Source organism: Ambystoma mexicanum, chromosome 13 (assembly GCF_040938575.1).
Source record: "Ambystoma mexicanum isolate Mex_15411 chromosome 13, UKY_AmexF1_1, whole genome shotgun sequence".
In the NCBI taxonomy this organism is placed as follows: Eukaryota; Metazoa; Chordata; class Amphibia; order Caudata; family Ambystomatidae; genus Ambystoma; species Ambystoma mexicanum.
Window position 1 is genome coordinate 640,573,509 of NC_090938.1, and position 27,075 is coordinate 640,600,583.

General features: G+C 48.8%; 1 protein-coding gene across 1 annotated transcript in view; it reads right to left on the bottom strand.

Moving 5' to 3' along the window:
- The window catches only part of UBE2Z (ubiquitin conjugating enzyme E2 Z), a 125,507-nt gene that overhangs the window by 49,862 nt on the left and 48,570 nt on the right, over positions 1-27,075 (bottom strand). Inside the window, exons 4-6 of the mRNA XM_069634580.1 lie at positions 23,847-23,958; positions 23,338-23,450; positions 21,648-21,738 (exon numbers count right to left, since the gene is read on the bottom strand). Of these exons, the coding sequence (XP_069490681.1) occupies positions 21,648-21,738; positions 23,338-23,450; positions 23,847-23,958 (316 nt within the window). The remainder of the gene's footprint in view (positions 1-21,647; positions 21,739-23,337; positions 23,451-23,846; positions 23,959-27,075) is intronic.

A 27,075-nucleotide genomic window follows, 5' to 3' on the forward strand; every position in this document is an offset into this window, starting at 1 on the left:
AGTCTGTCCAGCACCTGGAAAAGCCACTTCCATTACATTGAATCAAACGCTCTAACCGCATCTATGGCCACTAGCACAAGCTCTGTCTCTTCCTCACTCACTCACTCACTCTCCCTCCATGACATAATATAGCCATATCAAGTTTATTGTGGTGTTCCTCCCTTCCACAAAGCCACACTGGTCGTGGTGAATTAACTTGGCCACAAGCCTAAAACGCAGCAATCCGCACAAACTTCACTACACTGCAACAAAACAAATCACACAGACTTGCACAAACAGCACACGACGACTACCGACCGTAAAACACCCCAAGCCCAGCCAACGGACCCACTGGGCTGAGGCTGCCAACAGCACATCACTGCTCCTTCCCACTAACTCACCCCGCCCCTCCCTCTTTCAGAGCCGCCAGGGGACCACTCCGGTGGCGATAGTGCGCGGTACAAGTATCCTTTAACATTAACATCTGCCCCACCAAACTTACCATCCATATTAAACAGGGACATGGGACGATAAAACTCACACCTGCATGGGTCTTTCCCAGGCTTTGCTAGCACTAGCATGGCCTCCCAAATGGACTCCTCAGTAAAAGGTAGTCTATTAAAATTACACCGGGAGGCCGTCGCCTCCTGGCAATTTCCCCGTGCCTAGCGATCTGATCGCCGCCCCTTATTTCCTCCTCCGTAATTTGTCCCTCCAGCTCTTCTGCAGTTGCAGCCATCAGTCTTGGCAGGTGGGCTTGGTCCAATACCTCCCTTATGTCATCCATGTCTGGAGTCCCCCCTGTTTGTATATAGCTGAACCTAAAAATCCCAGAAGGCCCCATTGATATCTGCCTGCGCTGCACCTACCTTCCCCCTCATACGTGACGATCTGGGTGACTAGCTCCGGTGGATTTTCCCTCCTTAGTAACCAGGCCAACAACATCCCTGCTTTGTCCCCTTCCACGTGGATAGGCCTAACGTATTGGGCATAGTCATGGTTAACTGGTTCATCATGTGCCTTTATTCAGAGAATAGTTCTGTACCGCACACAAAGCCCCCCCCCCCCCCCCATCTAGATTCCCCCACACCCCCCAGTTGTATTCGGGCCCAAGAATCCTTCAGGAGGTGAATTCTGTTCTTCGGCCATAGGTGGTGCCAATATACCTCTCACCCCCCCACCCCTCCCCAATAGTGAATAGGCGCATTCGAAGTGTTAGAAGCTTACTGTTGTGCTGCCGACCTTGCTGGACCTGTTCATTTACTTCTTGCCCCTTGCCTCTGCCCGAGATGCTGCAAGGACAAGAAGGACGGTGCTGCCGACCAAGGCGAAACGTCATAGGAATTATTTCAGGACTTCAATTACCAAAGTAAAGTAAATTTGTGTGTGCTGAGCTGTGAGTGGGCTGGGCTGTATCCACACTGATTGTGATCTCTGATTGTGAAACTGAGCGTAGCTCGCGTGACTTACGTAATTTTTTTTTCTTTTTACATTCTAGATCCTTTGCGTTTGTTGGCCCCTCCCCCTGTGCTTCCAGCATCCCTACTTAGTGTCGGGTGCATGCACATTTTCGCGCGCGCATTCGAAGTGTTAGAAGTGTACTGTTGTGATGTGAGGAGGCGAGGTGGTGTGGTAACAAGTTGGAAGCCCTCCGTTACCGGTGTCTGTGGGCACCAGGACCTTGAATTCTTCGTGCACCTCGCCTCACGGTCTGCTTCTATATACACAAAATGGAAAGGCATGGTTAGAACTGTAACCTCCAGTGTGCACTTTTATTCATAGCCAGAGGGTGGCTGCGGGCCTCGTACCTTTGAACCCTCGGCACCTAGGATAATGTGCAGCTGGTAGCGCGTGAATCTGTTTGTTAGACCACGTGCAGTTTTAGTGTTCCCTGCTGCTGGGTGACTGTGGGCTTTAGGCCTTTGAACCTGCCAGGGAAGGGCGCTTTCTGCAAGTTTGTGGGGTTTTGAATCGTGGAATATTCGAACTGCATGCAACCCAGGAGGTTGTTGTGACTCTTCCTGCCCTGCTGACTTTGGAGTTAACGTATATAAACACAGAGGTTTATTCATTGACACTTACCTTGGTCTGAGAATGCGATCTATGCGTGTCTGATAAAGTGTTCTTACGTGCTGGATTACTCATTCTGTTTAAGGTGAGATAATTGGAGTCTACTCAGCTGTTTCACATTGTCTCCTGTGTTTGCTGTTCCTAAACCACTCTGTGTTGAATCTCAATACCAGACAGTATTCTAACACTGGGAGTGAAATTATCAGAGCAGTGGCTGTGGACTTTTTGCTAAAGAGTTTGTGATAGCTTAGTTGGGAAGATGATGTTTAGTGTTTAATCTGTCCCAATCTATACAGTTGTGTCAATCTTGGCAGGGGAAGTTTACTACTTAGTGATCGAAAACTCTATCCTACACTATCTGTAGACTAGGAATAGAGCATGAGCCGCGCTTTGAGAAGCAGCAATAAGCTAGCCATCCTCCCCAAGGTCCCTGTAAAGAACTCAGGGAATAAATTAGCTAATAGTACCTTACCCCTGCTGCCTTCTAACAAAAAATCATTCCCATCAATGTCAACTTCAGCAGCAGTGGTATCGGTACTTCCAGATCAGGAAGGAGTACCTGATTCTAATCCAACGGTGGGATCGGTAGTTGGCTCAGACGCTCGGATAGAGGGAGGGTCTTTGGGCCAGCTCCAACCCACTTTTACAGTCCAAGATGCCAATGAAAATGATGGGACAGGTGGATTGTCAACTGTCCCATGTACATAACTGTATTTTATTACATGCACAGGAGGGCTTTGCCCTTGTATCTGACACATCTATGCTTGCCCCAACAATTATGAGTGAACTGGGAAAACGCGTGAGGCTCTCTTGGCCCTTCTTCACCTGCCTCCAAGTCCTTTCCCTTTCGTGAACAAGTTCATTTCCATCTTCCTAATGAATCGAGCTTTAAAGATCATAGTGAATCTGGAAGGGATCTTCCTGGGTCTTCTTCTATGGGAATGGGAGGGGGTATCCCCCTGGGTCACGTAAATCCCCATGAAGGATGTGTACACACAAATGGGGTCTTTTTGCCCCAGGCTTTGGGAACCTTCTCACTGGGGAATGATGATGTTGGTCCAGGTGCACCTAAAGGGAACTTAAGGGCTTCTTCGACGCCTGAGGATTCTCCTTCTGACAACTTTCCGAATGAGCCCTTTAATTTCCCAGGGATCTCGCGTATACTTAACCTTCTTGACAAAGGCCACGAGTTAACTCATTGCTCTATATGGGAAATGCAGGGCTCTTTAGCTTTTATGAAAGAAAAAAATCTCTAAATTGGAAGGTTTCATACTTGCGGAGGAGCATTCAAAAACATTTTACTTTTCTCAATTTGAAAAAATGAGTTTGCTGGTGCGCGTACATCAGTTCCTGTTGTTTTTCCCTCACGGGCTCAAGGCACTCAAACGGATATTGGGCCATCACACATATATCCACCACAAAGATTGTACTTGCATGTGTTACAAGGAGTTAATAGAGAGGTTGCTGAACATGGCATTAACGAGGAGATAGACCATCATGATCGGCTGCTTTAGGTGGAACATCTACTCTTTAATATGGTTACTAAATCCCAGCCTGCAGTAATCGCAGGGCTTGGTGGAGGAACGGAGTCCGCCAGTAGTAATGGTCAACCGCCGGATAGTCCCTCTGTATTGACGGACATTATTGATGCTCAATCTTCCTTAGAGCTTCCGGTGCATTTGTTGACAGTGACCTAGTCATGGGCAGTACAGAGCAAGAGGGAAGGCACTTTACCTCTCAAAAGGCAAATAAGTCCTTCCTAAGAGCCCAAAAACGCCTAAATTTAGCCAAAAGTAGTCAGAAGAAAGTGGAAAAAAAAGGCTAGTTGGAAAATGGCTCGCAGCCTCTCAAGGAACCCACGCCCACAGTAAGTGGTAAATCTGGCGTGAGTTCGGATGATCTAGCATTAGATCTCCTAGACTTGAATGAGGAAAGCAAAAAACATCTTCAGATTAAGGCACTGAAAAGTGGCAATGTACAGGTGGCACCTGTAAAAGTCCCCTAGGACTCCCATTATTAAATCACAATCTCAGCTCCTCAGTTTTTTTTCCAAAAATTGAAAGTAAAAAAAAATGGCTGTCCAGCCGCAGGAAGAAGCGGATGGTGTAAGTGCTCTAAAAAAGGGCACAGCCCCTCCGTCTATTGGGGTCAATCGTGAGGGTTGCCACAATGATTTGGTGACACAAGAAGTTGGTTCTGTGGATAAGGTGGCTCATGAGGGGAAAGAACTAACGGCTTTGGAATTACTTGCTCCTTTGGCCCTGGTGGCTCATATTACACCCGAGGATGAAATAACTGGGAGGGCTCCCGTTGTAGAAAGCCCCCAAGATATGTTGTCCTTTTCAGAGATCTCAAATGACATGAAACAGATACTTGGATGGGTAAGCAATCTGGAGATAAATGGTTTAGCCAAGATCAACAGGTCCTTTTTGATGAATTCATTTTTCCAGATTCCCTCTTTAAGAAATCTGGCGTCTAAGGACCTGGATTGGGTAAAACTAGCACCACACAATAACCATAGGGTGCTATGTAGAGTCCAATCACAGATAATAACCAAACTGATTCTGGACTTCCCGGATGATTTTGAGTTATTGGGGCTCTCCCCTCGCTTATTTTCAGATATGGAGTAGGCATGGGCATTTCTAGACTATATTCCGCCGCCACCTAAAGAACCGGCTGCAGGCTTGCCAACAGCCGGATACGAGCCCCACGCCAATGAACTTACACAACAATTGGGTGCGTTGACACAGGTGCCAAGCGGTCTATCATGGTTGGAGCCCCTGATTCAAGTGGCAGCCTCTGTGAAACCTGAATCCTCGAACTTATAACTGTCAGGGATCGCTGTCGCATCTTGGAATTGCTGCAGCGTGAGAAACCTTAAGGCTTGGCATGAACGGGTCGTGTTTCATCTTAGACCTGATATTTTATTGTTGCAGGAAACAATGGCGATGCATGACATTGTGTTGGATGGTTACATTGCATTTAATGTTCATGCACGGCGTCAGCTTTGCGGGCCCCCCTCTGGTGGCATCGCCATTCTTATTAAAAATAGTTTGAAGGTGTCCTCAAGACTAGTGGACAAGTCGGATACATATATACTGGCGGAAATGTACACCATCGGTAGCAAGTTACATGCCCTGCTTTTGTTGTCTATTTACTGGAATCCCAGTGTTGTTCCAATGGATTTAGTCCTATTGGAACTAACTCAAATGCTGGAGAAGGTTTCATTGCACTTTCCCCCAGCATGAACTCTTAAATTGGTGTAGACTTGAATTCCTGTTTGGGAATAGAGGGTACTAATCCCCCGGCCTATCACTCCAATCTATATGCCCAACAGGCTTCTAGTAGAGGAGAATTGTGGGTCGAGTTTTTTGAATCGTGGGGCATCTACCCGATTTCACTTGCACCTCACAGCATTAAGGCTTCTTGGCAGCGTGGAAAATTCTCGTCCTTAATCGACTACATGCTCGCATCAGGGACATGTTCAGGACTGCTTGACCCAATCGTGATTGTGGATGTGGGTGTGAGTGACCACCGAATGCTACAAACGAATCTTCATATTGGGGTCGATCCGTATGAAACCTTGGTGTCTGCGACACTGTTGGAAAGTGATAGGCACACTTTGTCAGTCAGATGGCATCCTAGCATTTGTCGTAAAATGGTGTTCCTTGTAAATAGAGACCTGTTGGTGTCAAATGCTGACTGTCCATCTGTTAATGTGGAGAAAATTGATGAATTGAGTTCGATGATGATCCACATGCACCTTGTGAGTTTATCTAAAGATTGCCTCGGAACCAAGCCACCAAATGCTGCACATAAATATCTGGCAGAGGTTGAGATATTAAAAACACTCAAAAACAGAGCTTAGTCCAAAGTGAAACTGCTGCGTCACGCAGCTCATACCCTAGAAAACCAACAGATGCTTGAACATCTATGTAGGAGAAATACCAGGGAACTGTGGTGCACTCTAAGAAATCCCACAGGCAAGGTGGACGCGCGCATGACTGCGACCATATCTGGCCATGTATGGCAGCATTTCTTCACAGAAAAATATGAGCTGCCAGAAGCACATAGAAGGATGGAGCTGGAGAATCTACATTTGAAGATCCCGATTGAGTGTCCATGGGAATTTAGTGACATAATTTGGGCAATTGCACAACTAAAGTTTTCTAAAGCGGCAGGTCCTGATGGACTGCCGCCATGGGTTTACAAGGATGATCCCCATTTCTGGGCCAGATATCTATTGCCTCGTTATCAGCTAATATATCGAACGGGTAACATACCTGCCTCCTGGCTTATGGCAATAGTGATTCCCATCAACAAAAAGGGTGCTCTTAACGACCTGGTCAACTTCAGGCCAATTGCCCGGTTAGATACCGCGGCAAAAATGTTTGCACGTCTAGTTTTGTGGGAATTGGAGAAGTATGTTACCACTGCCGGAATATTTTCCAAAGCCCAGGTGGGCTTTCACAGGGATATGGGCACACAGCTTAACGCATCCATTCTTGCCCATTTATTGTCAGGATCTCGGAATCAGGCTAATGGTACAGTCTACATGGCATCTTTAGACTTCATCGGCTGCATTTGACAGCGTCCTGCATACCCGCCTTTGGCGGAAGATGCGGTCTTATGGTATTCCATCTAAACTGGTAGCAATAATTGCTGCACTCCACCAAAATACATCGTATAGGGTGCGTATTAACTTGGAGGGTCTACTATCTGACAGCATTCCAACGGAAATTGGAGTGAAGCAGGGCTGCAATTTGGCTGCAGTACTCTTCAATCTTTATCTGGCAGACATTGAGAAAATATGGGGAGGGAGAAAACGTTTTCCCGGTTACTCTGGGCAAATTGCGCTTGAATTGGTTGGCATTTGCGGATGAGGTCATCCTGTTTGATAAGGTACCCTTTGGGCTGCAGATCAAATTAAACATCTTTCAAGATTACTGTATGCTTAATAATTTGACCATCAACTCGGCTAAATCTCATATTATAGCCTTTTCAAAGAAGAAGAAACCTATAAGGTTCAAGTATGTTGTAAATCTCAAACCTATAGTCATCATGGAAGAGATTACTTACCTGGGTTACCACATATCAAACTGTCTCTCGCAAAGTGGCGAAGTATACTGACCGTCAAGCTGAATCATCTGTCTGCCCAGATGAGAATCATTTACTCCAGGTACTGTAGGTACTCTCTCATGCCTTTGTTATACTTCTACACTATGAAAGTAGAGTCTATCCTACTGTATAGTCTCGATGTCTGTCTGTTGAATATGGGTCCCATCCTGAATACACTGCACGGAAAAATGTGGAAAAAAGTATTGGTCTCCCGGATACTTGCCTAATGCCATCTTGTTACATGAACTGGGTCTATATTCCCTGGCGGATAAACATGAATGGCGTATGGTTAACACATACTGCAAAATGCTTTTGCCACCGCCAAATTCTCTATGAGGATTTCAGGGTAATGCTTCAAGCAGACCAGCCAGAATCGATCTCAAAATTTAAAATACGCATGTCTGAAATTTTGAGTACCTTGAATATGTCACAACAGGACTTGATTTGTCACTCCGGGGAGAGCTAAAACTAGGTTCTATAGGAATGCATGGGCCCATAATTCGGACTTAATTGCAGACTACACTTCATTTGGCACATATGCCTAATTTAGACATGCATTTTCCCCACGCCTGCCCTATATTCTGTGCTTTCCGGACAAGAATGCCAGAAGGACATACATGCGATTCCGGTTGGATCTTATCCATACGGGATCACGTATCAATAATTGGTCAGGGTTCAAAGAGATGGGAAGTTGGGACCATTGTAGGTTTTGGTCCAATTGAGAGGAGTCTGAAACTCTTGAACACCTGTTCATGTATTGTGATCACCTTGAACAACAAAGGCTCCTCTGTTTGGGCTCCTTTTTGGTGTCCAAGTCTCATCTTGAGCGTAATATGATTTGGCTGCGTTGTATGTGGGGCCAGTGTATCCCAATAATGTTGGCAACTGTGAGACTTGTAAATATGATTGAGGATGAGCTTTCAATTTTAAATGATATCTTGTATGTTGCAAAAGGACCTATATGTGAAGTAGGTGGTTACTAACATCTGTAATTCCCCCTATTGTGGTTGGTATCAGGGTGAATGTTATGAAGCTGAAGTAATCTTGGTTCATCGCGGCTGATCCTTGGTAGGATTCTTAAGGTATCGAGTATCTTGATATGTTTCTGACACATACTGCGATTTAGCTAGTTATGATTACCACATTTGAATTGGGCATTTCCCTAGTGGTGATGTGACACCCTCACGGATGAATTTAGTGAACTGGTGTTAGAAATGGAAAGGACATTGGAATTGCAACGAAACCGACTTCGCAACTTTGTCTGAATTGTTGTTTTAAATTGTATAGTGATGAATTGTGTGAGGAATTGTATGTTATGTTGTGATGTTTTAATTTGTAGTGAATGTATGATTTACTTGCTGGCATTTTGTTTTATGCAAATATTAGAATTAATTTTTAATATTGGATATGGAAAGTGTTTAGAGATGCTAATTGCTAAAACATTTTTTTGTAAAGGTGTAATTTTTATTACCAAAAACAAAAAAAATAAATAGTGACCTTAAACCCATCCCACAGGACCCCATAGTCTCCCACCGACTGTTAAGGGCAAAGTAATCAGTGATAGCCTGCCATATGTCCTCTCGGAAGTGTGTCCCAGAAAGCCTCCGCCCCAAGCCATGTGGATATTGCACCACTTTTCCCCCGCACGTCATTGTGGTGCACAAGAGGACATGCGCTGACAAGGTTTTCTCCAGATAAATGGTCCACAGTATCCCAAGGAGTGATCCCTACTGGCAAAGTCTATACACAAGTGAGTTCAATGGGGATGGGACTAAAAGGAATAGCCCCGCGTCTCTCCCCTCGGTTCGCGCCACAGGTTGACAAGCCCGAGCGCTGACGGACTTCATTGCCAGCGGTTTATGCACTGTACAGGGGCCTAACCTGTCCAATCGTGCGTGCATCGGGCAGTTAAAGTCGCCCCCCATAATAATGTCTCCATATACACATGATCACCCAATAATGGTACCACTCCTGGGAAATAAGTGTGTATGTTTGGGGCATAGGAGTTAATGATGCAGATCTCCCTCCCTTCCAGGATCCCCAGAAGAATCAAAATTCTACCTTCCTCATCCCGTTTGACTTTGGCGACCTGCAAGGGCATCCCTCTCGCTACCCACATCATTACACTTCTAGAATAGGTGGTGAAGTGTGATCCATGTACCTCCCCACCCCAAATCACTTTCACCCAGTCAAATCCTGTTGGCGTCAGATGGGTCCCCTGCAACAGTGCTACATGTGTCCCCCCACCCTTCTCAGGGAGCCCAGTATCTCTCCTCTTCTTAGCATGCCCCATTCCCCACACATTCCATGTTAAAATGGTGAGGGTTCTCATTTTACATTAGGGAATCTCGACCCTTCACTCCTCTTCTCCGCCCTCCCCCCAGGGCCCCAGCTCCACTTCTGGTGTAGCTGACATTGAGTTGAAGATTGCCCCCCCCCCTCCGCCCCCATACCCATTCCTGCCTCCCCTTCCACCCCTCTCCAATAAGAATTGGAGACATTATTCCCCCCACCGATTCCCCCTCCCCCCCCCGTCCCTCAACTAGGAACTTGCCCTGACCAGGAGGGTGTATACACTGAATACTTGTGTGCTGGCCGTTCCCCCTCCAGTCACCTGGGAGGGGGTGCAACCGGCCTGTACTTGGGGTAGATTTCCTCCCCCACCCCAAGGAGGGCGGGGGATAGTCGGGAGCTTGCAGGTCCTATGCAGCTAGTTGCTACCGCCTCGGGTCACAGTTCCCCGCTCCTCTCTGCTGCCGCCCTCTGTCGATCGGTTGGTATTGCGCAGTCAGGACCTCTACATCATTCTATTGTCATTAAAGCATTTTGAGCAGGAGAGCATTCCATATGTTCTGGAGATTCTATTCCGTAGGCGTGATCGTCCGCCGAGCCAGTAACCACTGCTCCACCTTTAGTATTCGCCTCCCTCTTTGCAGAGAGCCATCATGCACCACCATGATCCTGTCTGACAGTGCCTCCCTGTACTTGTTCTCTCCAGCTCCGGGCTGAACTCCTCGACGAGCTCCACGGGAGGGGACGGATCGCTCAAGATGCTCTGTCTGCGGTACCGTGGTCCAGCTGTTCACTGTTTCCCATCAGTGCCAGGCCTCCCCAGGAGAGTTACAGAACCAGTGCCCAATCGCCTTGTAAAATTCTCAGACGAGCCAGGAAGAGCAACATGCAGTGCACACCATTGCCTTAGCATCCGTTTCACCTCTTGGAAGTTCTGCCGCTGGCGTTGGACTGGCTTCATATAGTCCAGGGAAATTAGGACGGTGTTGCTGCCCATACTTTATCGGGCCGCACCGCCTTCCCTTTGCCGGATTGCGTCCCGATCTCTGTAATTAAAGATCCCAGCGATCGCAGGGCGAGGTCCAGCGCTGGGTAACAGTCTGCTTGCAGGAATTCGGTGTGCCCTCTCCATGGCAAACCACTTGGAGAGGCCATTCGATAACAGTTTGTCCTGCAGCCATGACCCCAGAAAGAGCTCCATGGACTTTCCCTCTACGCACTCCAGGAGCCCTCTAACAGATAAAGTTCTCAGACATGTCCAATATGCAGCCCCAGAGCCGTTCTGAAGCCTTGTACCACCATGAGAACCGCCAAGATTTTTCTTCCAGGTTGGTGGTGGGTGCCCCTCATCAGGGAGGCAGTCAGCACCGGGGTCTGCGAGTGCTTGGTGGTAGTCGTGAAGGAGTCCTTTTCGGCTGGTATCGCTTTCCTCACATGCTGTCCTGAAAGGTAGCGCCCAAGAGAATGGTGCAAGTCGGGGCTGTTTTCACTGTGTGGTACTCCTGGATGTCCCCCCTGCGTGATTGGGACCCTCCTCCTCGTGGCCCTGGGTTTGGGCACAATGGCAGGATGGGGGGCAGGGATTGCCCCCTTGGACACTCAATGTGGACGTTCCTTGTAGGTATGTCCCGCCACATAGCCGGGTTATGTTTCTTGAGGGTCCTAACTGGAACCGGATGTCGATGCGTCCTGTCTGTAGCAGCCCAGGCTGGAGCTCCAGGCTGTGCCTCACCTTGTCTCGCTGCACTTTGTTCTATGTGCCCAACCTCCACTGCGGTAAGTCTCCCCCCCCCCCACCCAGCAACCTCCCAAACCCAGCAGCGGTCTCCAAGCAACAGCAGAGGCTAGCTTCCGTGCATGGACTGTACTCTTTTGCAGGTGATCATGTTTTCCAGGTGTCAAGCACTGCGAGAATTTTAGCACCAGCCCCCAACGAACACTTCAAAGCCCTGCCACACTCCGGGACTAACTGGCAGAAGGTGGGCTGCTGCTGCTGGCAGCACCCAGTCTTAGGCCGTGCACAGGGGCCTCCCCCCTCACCTGTGCCCGGCTCCTGGCCTTCCACATAGAGGGTAAACTGCCTGACGGCAAGAAGAAACCTTGTGTCCTGCACTGCTACCCCGCAGGGGGACACCTATGTCCGCCACTTCCCGCCTCACCCGGGAGCCTTCACGCGCGCCACACTGCTTCCAAGCTGCACCCAGCGTCTACTCATGGAGGCTCCCAGGTGAATCCTGATGCCGGCCAATGTCAGGTAGGTGAAAGGAGCAGGGGCAGATGACCCCCGCATCCACCGGTGGTTCTTTAGTGGTGCAAGATATGGATCGCCAGGGCTGCTGCGTTTTAATTGCACTGCCCCCTTCCGTGCTACTTTGCTCAATACAACCTCAGCAACGGTGTCGGCTGGTCCCCCCCGGATGCTGCAGCGCAACCTCCAATTCACGGCCGTGCCCCTCAATGGCTAGGAGGTGCATAGACCGCGCTCCGATGTTTCATGCCTCATGTGTTGGAGGCAGACCCTGGCACATTGTCCTCCGCAGGCTGTCACCTCACCTCAGTGTCACTTCATCAAAGAGGGGTCTGATTTTCGGAGAAAGGATGAGGGTTACAAGACTCCCCCGTTCAGAATCGGAACAATGCCCACACTGCTCCTGCAAAGTTCCAGAAGGAACAAGTTACTTACCTGTAACTGTTGTTATCCAGCATGGGTCTGGCATGGATTCACATGCTCATGAATATTCCCCGTCGTCAGGCCGGGAATCCTCTGTATAGAAAAAAAAAATCAGTATCAGTTTCGTTTCTGATCTGTCTTTCTTAGTAGTAACCAATAACTGGCCTCTGGGTCATAATGCCCCCACCCAATGACTGCCCCCGCCCTAAGCCCCGCCTCTGGCAGCCATCCTCAGATTTGGTAGCACGTAAAGTGGCAGTATGACCAAGTGAAGAGCCACAGAGGGGTAGGCGGGAGGGTTCGCATGTGAATCCATGCCAGACCCATGCTGGAGAACAACATTACAGGTAAGCAACTTGTTCCTTCTCCAGCATGGGGTCTGGCATGGATTCAAATGCTCATGAAGAAGAGAATACATAGCAGTACACACATGCACAACCACGGGAGGCGGAAACAGGCTCAACATAAGCAATACAAAAACTCAACATTAAGCATTTCTTACCTCCTCACCGGGCTCACCTTAAGCGAACAGGTTGCGCAGCACTGCTTGGCCGACCCTGGACTCCTCCCTGGAGTCCCGATCGACGCAGTAGAATCTTGTGAAGGTGTGCGTCGACCTCCACGTCACAGCCCTGCAGATGTCCAGCAGGGTCACACCAGACAGGAACGCTGTGGTAGCAGCGATCGCTCTAGTCGAATAAGCTCTCGGACGGCCGGGCAGCGGTCGGTTTGCCAACCGGTGACAGTGCATGATGCAGCCGGAGAGCCATCTGGAAATGGAAGTCTTCGAGAGAGCCTTCCTTTGATTCACAGTCCCAAAGTTCACAAACAGCTGTGAGGTCTTCCGAAAACTCTTTGTGTGGTCCACGTAGAACTTCAGCGCTCTAGCTACGTCCAGTGAGTGCAGAGTCCTTTCAGCCGGCGAAGGAGGAGACGGGAAGAAAACTGGCAACACCAAGGGTTTGTTGAGGTGGAAGTCCGACGGCACCTTGGGCATGGAGGGGTGCGTCCACAGCACCACCCTCGTGTTGTGAATCATCAAGTATGGCGACTTGCAAGATAGGGCCTGGATCTCTCCCACTCGTCGTGCGGAGGTGATGGCCACGAGAAATGCTGTCTTCCACGACAGAAACTTCAACGGTGCCGAATGCATAGGCTCAAATGGGGCCCCCTCCCATGAGCCTGGTCAGCACCACGTGGGCCTTCACCGGCGGGACTGATCGGATCAATCCTTTCATAAATTCCTTCACCAGTCGATGAGACCACAAGGACGCCCGTCCCGTAGTTCTGGTGTATCGTGAGATGGCGGCCAGATGTATCTTGATGGAAGCGTGAGCTAGTCCAGCCTTAGCCAATGACAGTAGGTACGGCAATACTTGAGGGGCCGTAATCGGCAGAGGGTTAATCTTCTGTGCACGGCACCAGACAGAGAACCTCTTCCATTTATGTCCGTGGCACTTGAGAGTTGAGGACGCCCTGGCCTTTGCAAGAACCTCTCTGCAGTCGGCCGGGATGTCGTACCCTCCAAACTCTAGTGCTGCAGGAGCCAGGCCTGCAAGTTCAGCGACTCCGGGTTGTTGTGAAGAATGGCGCCTCCTTCTCTGGAGAGAAGATCTGCGTCCATCGGCAGCTTGACTGGTGTGGACGTTGACAAGTCCAGAAGGTCCGGGAACCAGATCTGTCTCGGCCACGCCGGTGCGACGAGGATCATCCTGCACCGGGACCTCTTGAGCTGGTTGATGAGCTGGAGCAGCAACGGCAGCGGATGGCACGCATAAAGAAATAGGCCGTCCCAGGGGAACGAGAAAGCATCGCCCATGCTCCTCGGCTGGGGGAACCTGCTGGCGAACCTCCGGCACTTGGAATTAGTCGCCGTCGCGAAGAGATCGATTTGGGGTTCGCCCCATCGTCGGAAGATTCGATCCACTTGATCCTGGCGTAGTTCCCACTCGTGGCACGAGCGCAGCTATCTGCTGAGTGAGTCGGCGATCGTGTTTTTTATTCCCGCCAGATGAAGAGGCACCAGAAACATCCCTTGGGCGACGGCCCAATGCCACAGATCCTGGGCTTTCTTGCATAGGGCAGGGGATCTGGTTCTGCCCTGCTTCCGGATGTAGATCATTGTGGTGGTGTCGTCGGTGAAGATCCTCACCACCTTGCCCTTGAGGGACGGAAGAAAAGACCTGAGGGCCCAGAACACTGCGCAGAGCTCCAAGATGTTGATGTGGAGTGACTTCTCCGGGAGCCAAAGGCCTCTCGCGTGAAGATCTCTGGAGTGCGCTCCCCAACCTTCCAGGGAGGCGTCCGTCGTCACAGTCACCTGGTGAGCTGGGGTCTGAAAGTATGTGCCCGGCGACAGATGAGCGGGTACCCCACCACCGGATCGCCTGACAGAACGCCTCGTTGAGAGGGATCCTGTCCTCGAAGCTGCCCGTCGACTGGACCCACCGGGCGTCGAGGAACTCTTGTAAGGGGCGCATCCGAAGCCTGCAAAGGCGCACCAGATAAATGCAGGAGGACATCATCCCGAGGAGGGACTTGATAGACCTCACTCTGGCCACGTCCGTGGCTAGCAGACGTTGCACCTTTCCCAGGATGGTCCTTCTCCTTTCCTCCGACGGTGAGGCCAGCCGCGCCACTGTGTCGAGCTTGGCTCCCAGCAACAGGGCGACTTGCGACGGAACCAGGTGGGATTTTGGAAAGATGGAGAATCCCAGGTCCGTGAGCAGCTGGACGGTCTTCGCAGTGTGCTCCACGGCAAGCTCCCTTGTCCTTGCCCGCATGAGCCAGTCGTCCAGGTAGGGGTAGACATGGATCCCCTGTAGGCGCAGCCGCGCCGCCACCGGTGCGAGGCACTTGGTGAACGCCCTGGGTGCCGACTTCAATCCGAACGGGAGGGCCTTGAACTGGTAGTGCCGCCCCTGGACCACGAATCTGAGGAACTTTCGGTGTCTTTTTAGAATGGGGATGTGGAAGTACGCATCCTCCAAGTCCAATGACAGGAAATCGCCCTCCTCCAGCTGTCCCAGCACGTGCTGGAGGGTGACCATCCGGAACTTCTGTGCCGTGATGTACTTGTTCAGTCGTCGCAGGTCCAGGATGGGGCGCCATCCTCCTATCTTCTTTTTTACGAGGAAGTACCTTGAGTAAACTCTGGAGCCCTGAAGCCTCTTTGGGACAAGCTCGATGGCATCGCCCTTACTTCCAACAGTAGCTGAGGGACACGATTTTCCTTCCTGGCTATGGGTGGAACGCAAGGGCACTTCTTCTGAAACTCTAGGGCATGCCCTTGGGCCAGGGCGTCCAGCACCCAACGGTCGGTGGAGATGGACTCCCACACGCCGACGAACCTCGCCAGCCGGCCTCCCACCGGGGTGCTTCGGTGGGGGCCCGACCCCACGGTCGGTTCAATCTTGTTTGGAGGCTGTCTTGCCTCCTTGACCTCCCTGTCGACGACGACGGGCACCACCTGACTTGCCGCGTCCCCTGTAGGCTTCCTGGGATGAAGATCTTGCCGATTGACGGTACGTGGAGGAGTCACTGCCGGATCCCTTGGAGGCACCTTGTCTGCCTCCGGAGCTCCGAAAGGACGGCCGTCGTTGTTGGAGCACTCCCAGTGCCCGGGCAGTCTCCGTGTCCGTCTTGATGGCCTGAAGGGACTCATCAACCGCCTTACCAAACAGGTTGTTCCCGTCGAAGGGCATGTCCAAAACCTTGGTTTGTACGTCCTGGCGGAAATTGAGCCATCCTCGTCTCAGGCAAACACTGTTGCCCAACTGACGGAAACTGGCGTCGGCGATGTTTGTTGCCACCGTGATGGCGTGGTCCGAAGCAATCTCACCTTCCTGTAGGATTTCAAGGGCCTCAGCCCTTTTGGCGTCCGGAAGGAAGTCCAACAGCGGGGCGATTTTGAACCACAACTCCCTGTCGTAGCGGGCTACGATAGCCAGGGCATTGGCCGCCTTGATAGTCGTCGCTGCGGAAGAGATGACCCGTCATCCCATCATGTCCAGCTTCCTGCCCTCGCCGTCCGGCGGGGAAGTTTATGTCGAGGCCGATGCCCCCCCCAGCTTTCTTTTTTGCGGCCGCCGAAACGACCGAATCTGGGGTAGGTTGCGCCCGAAGGCACAAGGGGGCAGCGTCGGGGACCCGGTACTTCTTCTCGTACCGGTCCCTCTTTGCTGGCGCCGTGGCAGGGTTCTTGAGGAGGGCGAGCCCCTCATCCCAAGAAGTGGTACGGCGAGGACAGTCTTCCTTTTAGCCTCGCGCCGTTGGTAAAGGAACCCTTCCTTCTCTTCTGGGCAGAGCTGGAAGAGCTCGGATGCCCTGGAAATCATGGTATGAAAGGATCCAATCTTGTCGGGCAGGGACGTCCGGGCAGGGGGCGACGGGGGACACGTCCCGTCGTCTCCTCCGTCGTCATCTGTACCTGTCGTAGCCGTGTCCGTGCCTGTATCATCCCCGTGGGTAGCAGGCCGCAGAGGTGGGAGAGGTGGCGTAGGATGCGTCGTCCTCTTATGCGGTGGACTTTCCGAAGGTCCTGGCTCCGGTTCCCCCGTCGGGTCTGGCTCAGGTACCTCCGTCGGGGGGGGGGAGGGGCAACCTTATCCTTATCTCCGAGCAGAAGGACTGAATCGCTGACAAAATGGCCACCCAAGTGTCCTGCGGCACCAGAAACGACAGGTGCGAGGGCTCTTGAGGAACCTCGTCGGCGACACCGTCGCTCTCGTCGGGATCCCTCCCGATGGGCTGGGCCTCTTCCACGACTTCGATGAGCTCTTCTTCAGAGGTTGTGTCCGTATCCACGATGGCCACCTGCCCCTCCCCCACCTTTTCCAACGAGGACTTTGTGGGGGTCTTCTCAATGGGCCTGAAAGAGGACTCCCTCTGCGGTGGCAGGGAGACTCTGGGTCCTGAGGTTGCCTCCACTGGCGTAGCCTCCACAGGCTGAGCCAGGGCCGCTGCGACATCCTCAATCGAGGTCTTAGCAGGGTGAATTAAGGCCATCGTCGCCTTCTGTACGCCTGGGGCCTTCACCTTGGGGGGAGGGTCCGAGCCTCGCTACCCCTCTGCCGGAATCTTCGAAATCGACCGGGGCCTCTCCAGAAGCTTCACCGGGTTCTCAGACTTCCACGAGCCAACGCTCTGGCTCAGGTAAGAGGTTGATGGCACCGTGGAGGATGCGCCCTGCCTGGCAGCCAAGGAGCCCGACCGTTCGGCGCTCCCGGTGCCCGCGGACTCAAAGTGCTTGGCCTTTTGTTGGGCCCCCGTCGCCGGGGCGCCCTCACAGGACTTAGAAGACCGCTCAGACTTCTTTTTCTTCTTCTCGTCTGACGTGCTCTTCCCTTCCAGCCAGTTGGCGAGACGGAGGTGGCGATCCTTAATGGTTCGCTCTGACATGTTCCCACAAAATGCACAGTCCTTCTCCGTGTGCGTCTTGTCCTCATGGAGACAGTAGAGGCATAACGAATGCTCGTCCTCCTTGAAAACATTCTGAAGCTCGCATCCAGGGCTGGTCCTGAACAGCTTCACAGGTGTAGAGCTTCCTTTCTCCTGGGCCATGTCCGGGGTAGGCCTTGGAACTTCTGGAATCCTCCAAAAGCGTAACTCGACAAAATCTTCACCCTTGAGGGGCGTAGAAAACTCCGAAACGGATCCCCGTTGAACGGATGTAGAAACGGTGGAGCTTGAGGCTCTATTTAACCGAAAAATGAGAAAAATCTCCTGAAAAAAGCGCAAAAACGCAGCAAAAGCTCGAGAGCTACAGCACGAGGACTCCCAACACTTGAACGTGCGGTAAAAATTTGAGGATGGCTGCCAGAGGCGGGGCTTAGGGAGAGGGCAGTCATTGGCTGGGGCAGTATGACCCAGAGATCAGTGATTGGTTACTACTAAGAAAGACAGATCAGAAACGAAACTGATACTGATTTTTTTCTATACCGAGGATTCCCGGCCTGACGACAGGGAATATTCATGAGCATGTGAATCCATGCCAGACCCCATGCTGGAGAACTATGCTTTATTCCTTGGTTGGTTTTCTGTGGGCAGGATATTCTCAGGCTAAATCACAGGCAGCAACAGGCGTTCGAGGGCTACGTCCTCATGGCTCGCCAGCTAGCCGCACCCCCATCCAGTAAGACTGATAGGGAAGACACTAAAGTCTTGATGTGAATAAAGAAAAAAAAACATGAATAGCTAAGACTATACTGGGCACCCTTGGTAGGAGAAAAAACCTCCCTCAAACAGATATTCGAAGGATAAATGCATTGTGTCCTACAGAAACACAGATTAGGACTGTAGAAAAAGGATGGACAATTCTATTGGGCTTTGAATCCACCTGGGAGACACATCCGTGGTCTCATTCTAGAAAAAGCCACTCTTGCCACAACCAAAAAAATATAGAACTAAAACAGACATGAACAATCGCCAGCATTCGCCATATATCTGCTGAGAGCAATCCTCTCCCAGTCAGCAGCCTAATCATAGAATCTAACCCTGGTCGAAGGCACCAGCAATCATAAGCATGCCAATAGTTCATGTATTGTTGCCACACAAAGAAACAGACGTCCCCAAACCTCCACTCTGCAATTTGTCTGGAGGATTTTGCCGAGGGGCCTGTACTACCATTCCCAACCGTATACCTAATCAGTGACATCAAAGAGCAACTGTAAGAAAGGCAGGAGTAAACGACATTCTTGTACCCACTTGTCCAGCTGGACGTACTAAATCGACTCAAGTGAACGCCCCAGTCATATTTTAGTTTTGGCCATTATAAGGCAAAACTATTGCATTAGAGTACAACTAGGGAGAAATGGCAAATTAGGGATACCAAAGCTGGTTGGTGTTTGGTTATTTATTTACCCACCCACCAACTTCCCCCATAGCCATGCTAATCCCTATGGCCATTCCCACCCACTTCTTGCCCAGAACACATCCGCCTGTAATCTCGCAGCTAAATTTAACGAGCCTTACCATCAAACATTGCAGTCTTCACAGATTTTTTTTTAAAAAAAATGTTTTTAAAGCGGGCTCCTGAAAGTTAATGACTTAATTGGAGCTGTATACGCAATACCAGTGTCTTAATCAGGTCTGCCTTCAGCCTTATAAGCACAATTCGTGTGTCCCGTTAGAAATAATCATTGGCAAAGTCAGTAGAGTTGGCGGGTGTACGTTTTAGGCATTTGCTAAGCACTGCCATTATATGCCCAGTTTCTCACCATTTTGGAGCTACGGCCATCAATGGTCAGTTATTACCAATAAAGCAATGCCTGGCAATTGCCTTTTTCATGCCTACACAAAAACCAAAACTGTTGGCCTTGCCAATGCTTGTTGATTATGCATTTGCAGTAAGAGCAAAAGTTATCAGGTGTGCATTAAAGTAAGAGTCCACATTAGAGTGAGGGAGCCAGGATGTTGATTCTTGTTCCGATTGCCAATTCGACGGCGTACAGAGGTTTGAAGGTGGTCACCAAGACACATGCTCACTGTTTGCCTTAGCTGACAGGCTCTAAGACAAAACAGGAGCTGTAAAGTTGGAGCAGCTCTGACCTCACGTCACTATTTGCAAACATTGACCTGACAGGCCATGCCAAGGGGAAATCTCCATTCTGACCACACAGGGGCCTGCCTGTTGTGTCATTTGGTTTACAGAATGCACCTGCCACTTTCCAAAGACTGGGTACTTGGCCTCAATAGATACTACCACGACATGAATACTAACTGCCAAAAAAAGTTGCTCTCAAATCAAATCACCACATTCCCAATCCCCATCACGTCTATTGGATGGACGATTGCCAGAAAACAGGTCGGGACTAGAGGAAGCGGTGTGCACGGCTCAAATCCTGGAGGCATCCAACTATTCCAAACTCTACATCGTGCAACTGACCGTCTTGCAACTGACCATTCAGAAACAGGATCTTTGGGGTTTTATTTTATTTCATGTTTTTAAAGCCTTATGTGAATAAATGGCTTCCGAGCTCACAATAAGAGCAGGCCATCACAGCTGGTTGTTAAACACCATCAGAACACACTTAAAGTGCCAAATTAGACAATTGTAAGAATGATAATCATCTATCTTCACAATCCAAATTGACCATAAGCGCCTTAAAATGGCTTATTTAACATGAAAGTAAAACTCCAAACTACTAAATTGGACCATTAGTACAAGGGCTTGCCGTTAACAGAGAACATGGTTGGGCCAAAATATGGTAACCCAGAGATGGATTTACAAGACTGTATGACAGATTAACACCAGTCTATGTTCTCATTAAGGTTTAGTTCCCAACCAGTTCCTAGCCTTGAGGGAGTGGGTGTGACATTAGTTCACACGTTATCCCTAACAGATTACTCAGTTAGCCCCCTAAAATGTGTTACTCATCCCTTCATGGCTCTCGGACTGCTTTCCCCAGTGTGTCACAATCCCGGGCCTTACTAGAGATGTAACGTTGCAAGCGTCTCTGGGAGTCGATAAGACCCTAAGGTCCGGTGCCCCAAAGTTAGTCTGTAGTCCTCCACACACAAGTTGCCCTGCTCTGCTATAATTCACTGGCTGGTGACAGCTCTCTATTTTAGAACGCTAGATGCTCATGCAGCCATTTTGTGATCAGGAACAGAGGATTGTTCCGTACTATTAAAACAGTGATTTGACGATTTTTTTTTATTGTATTTGTAGTAACTTTTACAAATCACAAAAATTACAAGATCACAATTACGATCCATCGAATCAGATATTTAGTAAGAATCCACGAGGCTGTTTTTAACAAGTTAAGCATTAAACAGAAGTGTGTGCCTTATATAGTCACAGCCTTCCTAAGACCATGATTTGGGAGTCCAAAGTGGCCATGAGAAGAGAAGTCATCCTAGTGACAGAATGGAGTTGGATGGGCACAACGTGAAAATTAGACTGTACCAAGGGCCCAAGAGTTATTTGGGTCCAAACACTCCAGACACAGATGGTGTGGGTCGGCGTTGTATAAAGGGTACGACGTTCTTTAATCTTTTGGCCGAGAAATAAAAATAAAAAGCAAAACAAAAACAAAATTCTCGAACAATATGCTGTGGTTGGAGGATACGGCAGTAAAAAGGGCCAGGGGACACCCCCCCCCCTCCAATAAAAAATATGAGTTTTTCAGCCCAAAAATGTCAGCAGCAAACAGCGGAAAAAAATGGGGATGAATGACATAGAACTGTATAAAGATATGCAGGAGGAACAGTGAGACACCCCCTGTCCTATGGTAGGTTTAAGAGGAAACTTCACTTTTCTAAAAACAAAACCACCTGGCAACCCTCTCCGCCCCAGCCAATTATTTTAATGGGCTTGAAAAGGAGCAGGGCTATTCAGGTAAAATGCCAGGGTCTGCAACCTGTATGTATACATAAAAGTCAATGACAACGTGCTGATGCTTCTAGATACAGTTTCACTCAAATGATTAAAACAACTTCCACTCACAGTGCAGTCGGGCCATGAACTGCATAAACAGTAGATAAAAATGCAACCACTGGCGGCTGGATACCATACCTGCATGCTCTGTCCTTGTAAGTGAAGTCTATCTTTACACGCAGCTTCGTAGAAATCATAATATTCCATGAAAGATTTCTCCATCACTCCCCTGTGAGAAAGCACAAAATCAGTGGATGATAAAGCAGGACCGGATGTATTAATATTTATGCTACACCCAGGCATTCCACATGGCAGAAATCATCAAGGTTCACACACAGATTTGCAGGACTGTACAGCAACTCTTCAAGACCCCAGCAGTAGATTTTGCAGCATCTAAACCGAGGGAATATCACGCAAAAAGAATTTGCTCCCAGAACACCTACTGCAAGGATAATCCAGAGGCCACCCCCTCTCCATCAACAAAAAATATATGTTCTTGTTCAAGCCTTGCAAATTCTTTAAAATCCCACTAGGCTTGCAGGGCAAATTTCTTAGTTTACATAATCTACTTAAGAGAAATGCACTTGCCCCTTGGTGACGGGTAACAAAATATTTACCAGTGCTTTCTATAAAATAGTGGGCGTCACCATGAGCACACTTCATATTTGATTAAATGCTGCCACCCAAAGGCCAGCCATGCACAGTGAAACTTATTGCCATTTGCAGTAAATGTCAAATAAAGGTTTCCAACATCACAGTACTCGACAGAAAGGTTAGGTACCACGCAAATGGTACTCGCCCTCCATAAAATCTCCTCACCAATGCAAGTAGGCAAGTAGATTTTGTGAGTCCACATGACAAAATTAGAGATCTCGGGAGCCATAAAGCACCAAGTGCTCTCACCCCTGCAATGTAAAAACAATATAAAAAAGTTTCCAGATACTGCAGTACTACAGGTTGATCACCTGCATTCTTATCCAGACACTATCCTGCAAACCGACTACACGATTAAATGTTCCCCTTATATATGGAGGCAACGCAGCAGATAATTCCCCAAATCGGGGCCGATCTGACCTATGTGTGCATGCCTCAATGAAGGTGGCCTGTAAATGCCATTACATTTACAGACCCTCACCAAATGACCAATTGATGTGTAAGAAGGATGGAGTTCCTCTACAACTACTTCATATCAACCACTCATCCATCAGTTTCCGGTAAGAGCAAAAATAAATAGTCTTATACACTACATACTACAGTGAGCGACTCCCCCCAAAGCTCTAGATCTAATCTTACTAATAGAATAAAATGACAAATACATGCTCAACCCCACCTGTCTGCACTGAACATGCCCCCACTGTACAACAGTGGGCTAGTGCCTTGAGCTTTAATGTCAATTTTTGGCCCCACAATACAAACTCTCTATTCAAGGTCATTTATCATGTACTTTACATAACCTATGCCCAAAGCATGCATAGCGTAGCTCGCAATAACTAACTCAGCTGTGCAGCATTTCCGCCTGGCAAGCACTCCTTCCACGCAGGCCCACTTGCTAGGTCCATAGACCGCAATCCCTCACTTTAACTTGCTAGAATACCCCAATCCTCCCGTTAGCTCCTTGGCATGCACTGCCACCCCCTCCAGCCCCCACTCTCCACCCATCCCGCCAGCCTCCTTTGCTTACAGATGCCACAGCAGCTTGCTTGGCACCCAGAGTAACCAACTAATCGCATGTCTAGCAATGTTTCTCACATTTACTACCACAGCTTGTCTGGCACATCCCTCCAGGAGCCCGCATTCCCGCCCCCAACAGCCGGTCAGGTTAACATACCTTAATGTATCTGGGCACATGCACTTTCCTTCCAGCATGTCACACACTGCCACTCTGATGGTTTCATGCCTGATGCATTCATTATAATTTTTACTATCCCCGCAGTGCCTCTCCTGAAATTATAAGAAAAGATTAGGCTTTAGACCCAAATTTGCTGTGCGTGTCTTTGTATGAGCAGAGTTCTGTACAGAAGCAGACGGGAAAGTTAGCAGAAAACCAGTTAACATAATGATTGTCTCAGTACAGACCAATAACTAGGACCACAAAACAATGAAAAAAAAATCAAAGTAGCTGTGCACGAATGGAGATGGAAGAAGAATTGTGAGGAACAGAAAGAAACGGGACTCAGTAAGCGATACTGAAAAGGGTGAACATACATACCCGAGCTTTAGAATTACAATAGTGTATTATGTTTAAACAATTAATGCAGTCAGAGCATGTTATGGTACAGCAACTATGCATCAGGAATAAGACGAGCCAGAGGGGCAGAGGGTAAAGAATAGTCTCACCTGCTCAAAGCCAGGTTCGTTATGATAGGGGTTCTCTGTCATCAGAGACTGTATGGAAATGAGGACAGAGGAGATGCTCTGGGCCGGACTCCATGCAGGGCCAGTCCATGTGCTGGAAAATTTGTAAAATAAGGCATCAGGACGACAGAAAGGAGTTAATTCATCTTAACAGTGGTTTATTTATGCATTTGTAGGGCGCACTAAACCCTAGGGCATCAAGGCGCTGAAGCGAAGATTTCAAGTTAACAGTCCCTAAGCAGGCACTTCTAGTCTAAAGACTTCTGCAAACCAGAACCTCCTGTTCCCCACCCCCCTATCAAAATAGAACCTGATGGTTTCCACATGAAATGTCACAGGCTGCGTCACACCCATTCATGCAGTAAAGGAGCATTTCTAAAAAGATACAGGACGGGAGGTCACCAGGAAGGGAGTGACTGACGAGTGCGAATCTCCCAATGTCTTGAATATCTTTAAGCAGCTTTATATTGGCGGTCCTAGGGAATGGACACTTGTGGTAGGAGTGAGGGGTTCAAGTAACCATGTTCACTGTAGTTCTCGCACGGCTGGCATAGAGCTATAAGGATGGGGGAGTAGTACTGAGCTGCTAAATTGGTTGCAGCGCTAGTGTTCAATAAACTCTGGCTTCAAATATCGCAGACGAATCCAAGCAAAAGGCTTTGTGGGGCGTTTTTATTGGACTTCCAAAGCACATTCTTAATATGCCAACAGCACAAGAATCTTCTCCAAGTCATTGTAAAAATCAATCTCTAAAAGGACAGGCCAGACCACGAGGAGAACATCCTCCCCTCATTGCGCCCCCCACTCTGCATGGTTACCCATTTGTTGGGACTCAATGTCACTTTCCAGTGCTGCCCATATCACTGGTACGTTCTCTTTGAGTTTAAAAGTCTGCATTATGAAAATCCTTGTCCACCCGTGGGCTATGTATTTATGTTAGTGCTCTGCACTTGCACTGTGCTGATTGGACTTCATCTCCCAGGCTTCCGAGCTCAGCGTTTTGCAATTGGGCAGTACCACCGTGCCGCAGGGACAGAAAAATCGCATCAGCACAGAGCTGGCGCGAAGCCAGTTATGCCGGATCAATGCAGAACGCTGCCTGGCTGCAGGTGGCTAAGGATCATTTCCACTTCACTTCCCATGTACTTCAACTAGTCACGGCCTGCAGTCCTCATTTTACTGCTCATTGCTGACAAATCATTGAGTTAGTAACCTTATGCTACATTACACAGTAAATGCCTTGATTAACACATTTGGAACTCCTGCATTATGTACTCTTAATAAAATCAGATTTAGGCACAGATAGACCTAGTGACTCGTCTCAATCATCGATTTCCAAAAATACAACATTGAAGGCTGAATTCATCATGCCCGATCAGCTGTTGAAAATGCAAATCTTAATGAATTTATTAGCGCTTTTAAATTGGATCTTTTTATTACCAAGTCTTGGTTTACAACTAGTTCCATCTCACTTTTACATTTAACGGTACCCGAAAACGTTTACATTAAATGGTTAAAAAGAACTTCACCGAAAGGCAGACAAACGACTATAATAATGGCTTATAATGGAGGCAAAACACTGTTAGACCAAGAAAACCTTCCTGTTGTATGGTCTGACCACTGTTTTTTCCTTTCTCGTTTCTTATGCAGATGTTCAAAACCCTTCTACGCCTAGCACCCGCAGTGCACGAACCAAAAGATAGACATCACGAATGATCAATTATTAAAAAGGGACTGAATGCCAACTTAAATTGTTCAGAATTATATGAGAAAAATATAACACTACTAAGAAATAACTGATCATTTTACCCCAGTAAAAATAATTTAAAAACCTACGAAGAGTGATCAATAGTACAATGAGTCACTAAAAATACTTCAGGAAAATTACCATAAAAGAGAAGCTATGGTGAAAAACGAGAAATCCCAGGCTGTTAGGAATGATTTTCTATCCTCTGGTCTGGTGGACAGATAATAGGGACTGGAAGTTGTAGCCAAACCAGTTCAAGGTAGCAAGGCCAGTGGTCAAGGCCACCATGTCTCAAGAGATGGTGAGCCTGTAAGGGGTCCTCAATGAGTAGACCGTGAAAAGTCAAGGAACACACTTAGACAAACAGTTATAAATTTATTTATGGTCATAACACTATGAAAAATGACTACTAGCATATTATATCACACAAGACTAAATAAAAGATTCATATACATCACTGGAGTAGGGCAAAATACATTAACCACTGCAAAGGAAGATATGTATTAGTATGCAACACTACAGGTCCACAGAGATACAACACTAAATGTAAAAGTCCATCCCTAAAATGTATGGGGCCTTGTGCCCAAACGTTTTGAGAGACTGGAAACAAATAGTGTAGAGCTTCTGGGGTCCAATGAAGAGTTCCAAGGTAGAGGACAAGTTATTCTAGCTAATAAAAGTGTCCCCCACTTTCGGAATGCCTGTGCGAACAAGCAATGACAAAGCTAAACGGTTCTAAGAGTTAGCAAACTTTTAAAGGGGAGTTAGGGTTTCAGGGAAATACTGTTACAACACACCTCCCTTACCCAGATTCTTCTTAGGCCTTGGCAGGTCTACAGAAGAGGGCCCAACATCATTTTTCGCGCCTTCAGCTACAGTCCTTGATGCCCAGGGGGTTGCAGGTTCAAGCACTTCGGTCTGCGACAAATGCTGGTGCAAAATCTTCAGGATGGAGGATGCAGAAGAACTCTATACATGGCCCCTCTCAGCACAGGAGTGGTTGCAGGAAAGCTGTTTTGGACGACGGCCACCGATGTACGTGACACAGGGGGACACTTGCCAGTCGGACGTCACCCCTCATCTTGGGTCCCCTTGATGCGGGAGCCATGAAATTTTGCAGAGGCGGGTCCTGTAGCACAAGCTGTGGATCCCCAAGGTTCCAGACCTCAATGGCAGCGTCTGCAGCACGGTAGCCCAAACTCTGAGCTGGGCAGCCACTGGGTTATCCCGAGGTACTTCCGAGGGCTGTTCTTTGCAGGACTCAGAGCCAACGTTGAGAATGGATGCCCCCTCCACTCCAAGGGTCGTAGCCCCTTTGCAGGACTGCTGTAGATCACCTACAAAACGGGGCTCTTCCTGGCCAGCAGCAGATGTTCGTCGCCAAGCCTTCTTAATAACTGGTCCATGGTCTCCTTGCCCACGTCTTGCAACCTGGACAGGATACTTGGCTCCTTCAGGTTTCTT